Source organism: Equus asinus, chromosome 7, assembly GCF_041296235.1.
Source record: "Equus asinus isolate D_3611 breed Donkey chromosome 7, EquAss-T2T_v2, whole genome shotgun sequence".
Classification (NCBI taxonomy): domain Eukaryota; kingdom Metazoa; phylum Chordata; class Mammalia; order Perissodactyla; family Equidae; genus Equus; species Equus asinus.
The window spans coordinates 78,647,677-78,657,697 of record NC_091796.1 but is presented as its reverse complement, the minus strand read 5'-3'; the positions used below and the strand labels follow the sequence as shown (position 1 = coordinate 78,657,697).

The window sequence follows — 10,021 nt, the reverse complement described above, 5'->3', positions numbered from 1 at the left end:
AGGTGAAAAGAATCTACAGAAACAAAAGTTGCACTACGCCCTGCAAAGGCTGGTCCTAAAACTTTGCTGAAGCCTATACTCCTCATGTGACTGCTCAGGCTCTGGATCTGGGAAGTAAGGCTAACTTGTTGGTTCAAACCTACCCTCAGACATCTCCGCCATTAGCTCAAAGAAAGGGTCTTATTCTAATGCTTTACTGTATAACAAGTATCCGTAACACTAAAATAGTACACCACTGATATTTACCTCCTCAAAAGGAAAGAGATGAAAGGAAAAAAAAGTCAACCGGTAAAATGTCAAAGTGCACACACCATACTACCCTGAGTTATATCTAAAAAGCCCAAGGGAAAAAAACTGCCAAAGCCCAACTTCTTGCTGGCTTGTACAGCCTTCAGAGATATACTATGAAGAACAAACCTAGGTTCCACTATTTTAAGTAAGACCGGTGCCCTCCATGCAAGTGAATTAACAAGTATACCACACAAACTCTCCCTAGCACCAGCCTCATGTTACAAGGATCAGCTTCACCATTTCACGGCCTAAGTTCTAGTCTTGGATACAGAGGAATGTGGCCTTCACATGAATGTAACAAAAACCTTTCAAAGCTATCCCCAAAAGCAGATTCTCACTACCCAATCCCCACTCTGTGGGGAAGCCAAAATCAATCTTCCTAGCACTTCTAATTCAGCTTCCTCAAAATCCCTGCAAGGCTGGGGCACATGAATCTATGCTGTTAAGTGTGGTTTTGGGGTTCTGAACAAGACTTCCTGGGTTCTAACACCCAGTCCATTTACCTGCTCTTCTCTTTGGCCTTGCATTTCCTCCTGTAAAACAGTATAGTTTTGGAAATTGAGTGAATATGCAAGCAAGGCACTTAAAACCACGTCCAGCTACTATGTGTTATTCACTGTTACCAAATATTTATCTAGCCTAGCACTCAAATGGAGGATTAAGAAAATCCAGTCTCCAAGATTCCTAGAACAGTAAAGCTCACTACCTGTAGGTATAAAGCTCTAACGTTTAATCAAGATGGATGGAGAACTTTAGCTAGTTACCACTATTAAATTGTTTTCCTGTTGACATATTGTCACATCTCTGTCTCAGGACTAAACGGAAAAGCAAGTCAACGTCCTTTAAAGCATTCATGAACACTGACCAGAGAAAAAGCTTCGTGTTGATCTCTGACCAAACTTCTATTACCATCTTTAAGATAGGCATGAAACATCAAAGTTTACAATGTTTCCCAAAGTGTCCTCCTCTGGACTACAAGACGAAGAGCATGGGAGGGTCACATGCAAGGAAAACGGTCATAAACAACTGTCAGCTGTCACTGTTTTTGAACAGTTCACTGACTTCTCTGCCCATCTTCTGACCAGCCTGGAAAAGTCACAAGTACTACCTAAATTTTTAATTAGAAATAAAAGAAATCTATCATCCAAACAGCTCCAATTCCCTACAAGGGACTTTAAAGGTGATGAATGCAGATGGGGAGGAAGGGAGGAGTAAATAGCATACTTCCTTCAGACACACAGACAAAAGCAGTTTTATAATCTTTTATTATCAATAACAAACAGCTGCTTTAACGTCTTGGCCAGGCAGCTGTTAAAGGGTGGGTGGGAGGACACCCTTAGCCCTGACAAGAAAAACTCAAATTAAGCCTTTATGTACAAGCAAATTTAGAGCTCTTTTAAGTGTCCAAAGCTATTAATTAGTTTAATTGAGGCATTAAACTAATTCTGAATTAACATATTTGAATAACCAGGAACTAAAATGTTCAAATTTTTTCTAGTACAAAAAATTAAATTTGCTTTAGTTATAAAAGAGCTCTGTCAATATACACAAACTATATACTTCAGACATTCACAAAAATGTGAGCAGAAGGCTTATCAAAAGACATTTAATACAATTAGTTTTCAACAACCCCCTGGTGGTCCACATCTACAAAGATATCCAGCCCAACCCAACCCCCCTCCAAACCCCACCCCCACAGAAAAGCACATACTTACCAGAATTTTTAGCAAGTATGGTTTGGGAATTTGTTTTTTTAAAAAAGGCCCCCAGGGCAAGTTATTTACAGTTTAATTGCCACTGTCAACGGATCTGGACCGGGACCGGGACCGAGATCTGGACCTCTGGCGATCCACAGATGCTGGAGACTTAGATCTACTTGAAGAACCACGTTTCTGGCTCTTCTCAGGCACAGGAGACCTACTAACAGAACGGGACTTGCTCCGACTCCGGCTCCTGCTCCTGGACCGGCTGTAAGACTTGCGACTCCGGGAACGAGATCGGCTACGAGACCTAGAAGAACTCCTGGTCCGGGAACGAGACCTGCTTCGTGACCTACTAGAAAGGAAAAAAAACAGAAACAAAAAACCTAAGTGGCAAGTCCTACAAATCCATTAAATAAAACTGTGACTTAAACACATTAAACAGATACCTGTGCCTTTTGCTGCCTTCAATTAATTTGATTTTTCTCCCATTTATTTCCTTTCCAGAAAGTTTCTCAATAGCATTCTTTAAGTCACCATAAGAGGCAAACTCAACCACCCTAAAATGAATAAAAATAATCTGTAAACTTACATACACCTTACGGCCTCACAAACTATATACAGCAGTCTACATTAAGTATCTTTGCTCTGCTCATTTCGTTATTGCTACATTAACAATCTTATCTCCTGACAGATAACAGAGCACTAAAGGAAGGTTTCTCAACCTCCGAACCGTTGACATTTTAAGCCAGATAATTCTTTACTGTGGGGGGTTTCCTGTACATTGTACCATGTTCAGCAGCATCCCTGGCCTCTACTCACAAGATGCCAGTAGCACCCTCAACCAGCTACAAGCACCGAACACGTCTCCAGACACTACCAATTGTCCCCTGACGAGCAAACTCACCCCTGAGTGAGAAGCACTGCATTCAACCCTGTCCCAATTTGAAGTAATCAGGAACATTCACGGTAAAAATTTCAGGATTTTAAAAGGCTCTTAGCATCTTCAGCACACTCACCCTTCATTTAATTTAGGCCGATGTGCATCAGCAAAGGTTACTTCCCCAGCTTGTCTCATGAAATCTTTGAGATCCTTAACACAAGACAACCATGTCAAGCAGAGAAAAGGAAACGTGACAGACAAACAACCACATGGTATAAAAACAAGACTACTGAAAGAGAAGATGTTAGATAAAGTACAAACATGGTAATTACCACACTTGTAGTCTATCAGAATTCAAAAATTATCTATATCAGGGCACGAAATAAGCAAATAGCATATTGCTTTTAAGCAAAATGCCACAGAAAATTCAGATTTTAACATTAAAGTAGTATTAGTCTATACTGAGCTCAATACAAAAGGAAAAAAACAAAAAAAAGAACAAAACAAAAACAAAACAAAAAGGAACAGTACATATTTTTAAAGCAAAGACTAAAGTAGAAATTTTATATTTAAGAACAGAACATTTACAAGACACCAGTTATTTTGTGCCCCATATGCCATTAAAAAAGTTTACTTTACCTTCATTATTATTTCCCTAGGCTAGTCAAGCAGCAAACCATTAATCGGTCGGAGAAACCTTCATGACATATGCCCGACTGGCTCTTCGCCACCCACTTGAAGGACACTACCCAATCGATGGAAGCCTTTAATCGCACAGCCCTCCCTATTAGCAGACTACTGGCGGATGCAGACATGTTCTACTCTTGTGCAGTTACCAAGGACCACTTTACTGCGATCAGGATTCCAACGACCACCTAATTTCGTATCTTTCAACGATTTTCGACCAGGACCTCTTATTCGGAAGCGTTACAGGAAGACAGCTCTCAACTTAGGAATCAGATCACGTTATCAACGCTCTGGGATCGCTGCAACCTGGCACTTCAAGTAAGTGCACCGATTACGTCTAGACCGGCAAACACAGATCTAGAGGTGGCCAATTGATCACTGTAGGAGCTGACTGGCAAAGTCAACCAGGCCCAACCAAGAGTGACCAAGACAACGATTAGGATAACCCACAGGCACTCCTCGTCATAAGGCCAACGACACAGATAGGCTGGCAAATAAAGGGTTTAATATTTGGTTAAAATTGATTTTAAAAAACAAGAAAATATATCCTCAAAACATTTACATTTGATCACTAATATTAAAATTCAAAACATCCCCCAGTTACGTTTAATTAAAATTTTAAAATTACAATTAAATCCATTAATTTAATTAAACATAAAACTACTTTTAATGAAACATATTAATAAAAATTAGCTACCCATTAATTTTTAAAAAGCCACATTAAAATATCTCAAAACTGTATTTCAACAAACCTGCCAGCTGACTCTTGAAGATAAATTCTCAACTATAAGCCGATTTTCTGTTCTTACAGGTGGAGCATTTCTGAGGAAGAAAATGAGTACTCACAATGGAAGAAATGCAGTAAGGTGCACCTATTGTGTTCAACTGTGGGCAAGTTCAAGCAGTCAGATACGACAAGTCACTCAAATGGCTTCCATCAACAGTTTTTGCATTGTTTTTATACGAATCGTTATACAGACTTAAAACAGTGGACTAACACAGGAATAACGTAACACATTATACGATAAAGACCAGAATCACTCACTGCTAATGGTTTTAAACATTATAAATACTCCTTTTGCAGTAATGACTGTTCAAAGCAGCCATCCGCCATCCGTCACATACCGTCTATCATTTCGAGGCCTTCGACTACTAAAACGGTCAGAGTAGCGTCCTCTACCTCTCCCACCTCGAGATCGAGCCCTAGCATGTTCAATAGTAACCCTGCAGGAAGGGAACAAAAACCTCCATTATCCACTTAAGCTATATGAGAGATCTACTTAGAGAAATGTCCCAGCCGACCCAGTCTGCTCTACTTTATAGTTATAAAACTAAAGAGACGACTCCCACCTTTCACTGCACAGTTCTTTTCCATCAAGTTCATATACAGCGTCATCCGCATCCCTGGGATCCTCAAATTCCTAAATTGAAGCACAAAAAAAGGTAACATGTAACACGGCTTTAAACTTTAAAAGTGTATTCCACAACACATTAGGAGCACTAAAAACCTGTGAGAGAAGGGGAGTATCTCCTAAAGACAGTGCTGTGGAGATAAACCTGATTGGACAAGCGACCAGGAGTGGTCTCCCTCCAGCCAGCAGAGAAGTTCTTTGATCCCCTAAGGAAACCCACCACCTTAAGGACTCAACACTCTCTAAAGCTCCTCCACCTGGACTCAGTAAGATCAAACACACTGCTTACCAAAATCTTTACCTACTTAACCACAGATGATCGACCAGTCTAAACACTTACCACAAAACCAAAGCCTCTTTTCAGATCAATGTCTCTTATCCGTCCATACCCCTTGAAGAATCTCTCCACGTCCTTCTCCCTGGCCGCTGGGTTTAGCCTCCCGATGAACACCCGACAGCCACTCATGACGTCCGGCTAGGATGTCCTATTAGGAAATAATCCAATTGAGACAATACCAGTGAATGTCCGAGGAATGCCTGCTCAAGGGGTCAAAAACATAAACAGCATAAAATAAAATGTTTACCCGGTGATGTTACAAACAAGATTGCCAAGAGTGCCTCTTATTAGGCCAGGTCCCTTGCAGACAAAATTAAAACTCGGCTCCCAACACGATCCTTCCCTGGGCCCAGACCGCAGCAACCGCAACGCCCACTGCCGCCTCCGGAACTGCGCAGCCGCACACTCTCCCCGGCTCTTCTGGCCCCCTCCCATCTGCCGCAGTTAGGAAAGGCCGAGAAGTGCGGGCGGAGCCGGCCCCGCCCTCCGCCGGGCCAGCCCAATGGCGACGGGCCCCGCGCGCGCCACCGCCTCCCGGGAGCGTCACAGCGGGGGGAAGCCGGAATCTCGCGACGCCGCGGCCGCGCCTGCGCACACAGCGCCGGGCGGACGCCGGGCAGCTACAAAATGGCGGCGGCGGAGCCGGCGGTGGGAGAGCCGCGCGTGCCGAGCTCCCTTTTCCCTCCCCCGTCCCCGCCCCCGCCGTGCCGGAGTCCCTGTGCCCGCCCGCGGGAAGCCCTACCCGCACCCCGAACAAAGGTCTCGGCCCGCCACTCGGGGGGTTCGGAGTGAAGAGGCAGAGAGGCAGGGAGGGGCATCCAACCCCTCGGTGTGAGAATGACCGTGACCACGACCGCCCTTCCACCTTCGCTTCCCCTCAAACAAGACCCCCAGGGAGACGTGCCCCAGCGCCCACCTCGAGTAAACTGCGCTCATTGGACTCCGTCCTCCGCAAAGAGAGCAGCCCCGGCCACTCGCCATCTGAGCGGCCATGAAGAAGCCTCGATCCGAGAAGCCTTGCCCTCAAAGTGAACCACTCACCTACCGGACAGGAGCTGTGGCAGCTGAGCCCCAGAGAGGTCCGTAGTCTGCGACGGAGCCGGCAGCCTCCCCGCAGACCAGGACCCAGCTCGCCTACGTCTGCCCACAACTGACGCACTTACTGCTCGGGCGTTCCACAAAATGGAGGGCGCGCCCCTGCGTCACTTCCGGCACCGCCCCGGGACCTCCCCGCTGGATCCCGGGACGCCGTTTCCGTGGGCCCCGCCCTGGGACCGCGACCGTCCGGGCGACCCTCCCGCGGGGGGCGGGGCCTGGTGGGGGCGCGGCCGCCAGGTGACCGGCGCCCCGGGGACAGCCCGTGGAGGACGTTCGCCTCTGCTGGGCCGTGACGTTGGCTTCGTCATATCTCTCCCGTGAACGCGCCCTAGGACAAATGACACCTCTGTTTTATCTACATTTTTTCTTAGATACTTCGAAGCGTGCTGGGTAAAGGAAACTCAGGCTTTGCAAAAGTACCTGGCCATCTCTGGTCCCTTGCTGGCGCTCCTTGATGTTCAAGTGACTTTTAACCCTACCGCGGACGTGTGGTTTAGTGATGGTTAAAAAAACTAAGGAACCTCGGGAGTTTTTAAATGGAAGGTTTCTGCGTGATGAAATATTGAAACGGGACCTGCAGCCAGGAGGCCATCCTCAATTGAGGCCAGAATGCAGATTTCTGCATTTCCACTACTCTAGGACTGCGCTGGCTGGAAGAAGTTTCAGGCTACTTTTAAGTCCAGGGGGTATCTGATTAAGCCTGCTGGTGGGGTTTCTGGAGTGTAACATGGAAGTCTACCGTTCTTCAGGCACTGTGTCTTTTCAAAGTGGGTGTGAAACGTGGTCCTCCCCATCCCTAACTCCACGTTTTCCCAGTAAGCTTGGCACGCTTAGAAATTTAGGCATTAAGAGACCGATGGTGCAAAGGTTCCTGTTCTTCATGCTTTCAGGTGCAACCCAAGGCACCCCATTTTTGAGACGTGCCCGGAATCTGAGGTTGCTGCTTGCAACTAGAGTTACACGGAGATAAAGTAGTTCGAGAAAGAGAACTACAGGCTCTTACTGTTCTCCGGCAACAAGTCTGGAGCAAGTCTGGGTTAGAACTTGGATAGTTTGTATGGCTGAACTCGTCCATTCATCCTTTTTCATGGTATTTTAAAAAGTGCTTCAGCACGTACACAATAAAATTGTGAAATTAGTTATCTATGGTGTGTGGAATTAAAGATGGATTCAAACGAAAATATGTATTAGCTAAATTAAAAGAAAACATCTTTAGCTGCTAGCCTGATCAACATTAGCATTTCATAGTGCGCAAGTTGTCCCAGGTACCAGTACTTACTTAATTACATTTGTTTGCTTTCTGCATAATTAAAAAAAATCGGCCTTCCAATTATTTTCTACCTTTTGTGTTGACTATGAAGCGACTGCTTGTGATTTCACTCACTAAATATTTTTCGTGCAATAAGAGAAAGTAATCTGGGAAAGCTTTTCTGGGGGTGAAAAACAAGACTGATGGTGCGGACACCATGGAAAAAGTTGCTGCCTTCGGCCCGCGGTGGTGTGGTTCTCTTTAGGACTAATGGTTTTATAAAGCTTTTTCTCTTGATTTATTGACAGTTAAAAAGTTTCTCATTTTCACAAAGGTAGTTTTTCATTAGCAGTGCCTAGTGACTTAATCTCCTGTGTTTTAAACCACTTGTCTTCTGCAATGTTTGTTTTTTCTGTGACAGCTACCTGGTAAGTCTCCCTCCCAGATTCTTACCAGTTTCTCCGATAAACACAAAATCTTCCATGAGCAGAATCACTCTCCCTCCTCTGTGATCCTACAGTATTCTGTGTGTACCCATATGATCCCCGTCACCACTGCCTTGTAATAAGGATATGTGTTAGTCATGTTTTTGTTTTCTGGATATGCCTAGCACAGAAAAGACTCAATATTTGTAGACCTGGATTTACAATTAGCATTCTTTTTTAGATTGTACTGTTCCTGTATTAATGTTTCAACACAATGGCTTGGCATCCTTTTCCTAAGGCATCCAAGTAAGTAGCAAATCTTAGGTAAGGGAAAAATGCAGAGAAATCACAGATTAAAATAAACACGGAGTTGATTGGCCATCTCTGTTGGGGGCTTTCAGCATAACTGGGATGTTTCATTCATCACATTTCTGATTTCATCTAACTTGGGCATCAGCAGATTACAACCTGTGGGCTTAATCCAGCCTGCCACTTGTTTTTGTACTGCCCGAGGATGGTTTTACATTTATAATGTAGGGTATGAGAAGAATCAAAAGAAGAAGAATATTTCATGACATTATAATGAAATTCAAATGTCGGTATCCATCAATCAAGTTTTTTGAACACAGCCACTGCTGCTCATTTACTTATTGTCTACATCTCTTGTCCTGCTCCAAAAGCAGGACTGAATAGTTGCAATAGAGACCAAATGGGCCTCAGTACCTAGAATGTTTACTGCCTGGCCCTTTACACAAATCGTTCCCCGACCCCTGAGCTGATTCCTAAACTTTAAACTGCCCTGTGAATGCTCCTCCCAACTCCTGTGTCAGAGAATAAAACCACAAACAAGGAGACAGAATTCGATCTTTATTTTTAAGTAGAGTTTATTTTACTCCAATTATAAAAAGAAATATATACTCATTATCACAAAAATGTTCAAGGGGAAAAATAATTGAAAGAGAAGAACACAAAATCCATCTCGTGAAATCAACCTCTGATTATATTTTGCTGTATTTCCTTCTTGTGTTTTTTTCTTAGAGTTTAATACATGTTTTATTTTCCAATTCAAAAGTAATATATCAGCACTTTTAAAAACACAGATATGAGAGTTTAAAAGGCCATCCTTATTCCCAACGCTGAGGGATAACTATTTGGCTTTTTATAATTTCCGTTTAGTGTTTTCCTGTAAGCACAACTGTGTTTTCAAAATATGAGTCATCTTCGTATATAGAATTTGGTATCGTGTGGGTTTTTTATTCATAAAACTTAATCATGGGTATTTTTCTATGTTTCTTGTTTTAATGTATTTATGATCAAAAGTGTATATCCAAATTTGTATCTGTTTTTCCACTTAACATGACACAACTACATGACTGGGGAAAATATTCATTCTAACCAGCAATTCTGTTTTTTCTGAAAGTGTCCTAAATATCACCAGATGCTTTAAAATTTGTACCAAAAACTCCCAACATTAAGAAAAAGTCTTGCTTCCTTGCTTCTAGCTAATAATTCTGAAGATTTGCAAGAGTATCCTTAAGGAATTAATCTTGGAAAAGTATAGTTTTTTAAAATGTTCAGTTTTAGACTCAGATTCAGCCCTGCATACCTATCTGACTTCTTTCTATTCCTACATCTTGGAGTCTTTATTGTTGTTGTTGAATAGTGCACAATAATTAAAATACCTGTGAACCCAGTTCTTTCATTTGAGTGCCTGGATCAGTGTTTGTCAACACCAGCTGCACCGTAAAATCACCTGGGGAATGTCTGTAACATTCTGCTGCCTGGGTCCCTACCAGCAGAAATTCGGATTTCACTGGTGGGGGGGTGGAGGTGATTCTAATACTTAGGAGGCTTGGAGGAGTGCTGACCTGGATCTAGGAACTTGCTATTTTGTCCTCTATAAAATCTGTCTGTTGCCTGGCTCCATCTTCCCTCCAAG

At 43.4% G+C, this 10,021-nt stretch overlaps 1 protein-coding gene across 19 annotated transcripts; it reads right to left on the bottom strand.

Moving 5' to 3' along the window:
- Positions 1-1,538: 1,538 nt before the first annotated feature.
- On the bottom strand, positions 1,539-9,773 carry SRSF5 (serine and arginine rich splicing factor 5). Of its 19 annotated transcripts, none has more exons than XM_014867200.3 (9): positions 6,227-9,773; positions 5,558-5,610; positions 5,314-5,458; positions 4,912-4,982; positions 4,687-4,785; positions 4,314-4,383; positions 3,011-3,084; positions 2,441-2,551; positions 1,539-2,346 (listed from the first exon to the last, which is right to left on the bottom strand). In XM_014867200.3, exons 3-9 carry the CDS (start codon positions 5,437-5,439, stop codon positions 2,079-2,081), a joined length of 819 nt encoding a protein of 272 aa, XP_014722686.1. In that variant the 5' UTR covers positions 5,440-5,458; positions 5,558-5,610; positions 6,227-9,773; the 3' UTR covers positions 1,539-2,078. The 19 variants fall into 19 exon arrangements, 18 of the variants coding, with proteins under 18 accessions (XP_014722686.1, XP_070369971.1, XP_014722687.1 ...); XM_070513870.1 differs by having other exon boundaries at positions 5,558-5,745; positions 6,352-9,773; XM_014867201.3 differs by having other exon boundaries at positions 6,352-9,773.
- Positions 9,774-10,021: the final 248 nt, after the last annotated feature.

What these genes read in the sequence shown, in the direction of transcription:
- SRSF5 (XM_070513869.1), bottom strand. Translation starts at nt 5,439, where the DNA reads ATGAGTGGCTGTCGGGTGTTCATCGGGAGGCTAAACCCAGCGGCCAGG. An exon ending in CTTCAAGAGTCAGCTGGCAG is followed by an intron (nt 3,085 to 4,313) that starts GTTTGTTGAAAT and finishes TCTTGTGTTAAG; the next exon opens with GATCTCAAAGATTTCATGAG. An exon ending in GAAGGCAGCAAAAGGCACAG is followed by an intron (nt 2,347 to 2,440) that starts GTATCTGTTTAA and finishes TTTCCTTTCTAG; the next exon opens with TAGGTCACGAAGCAGGTCTC.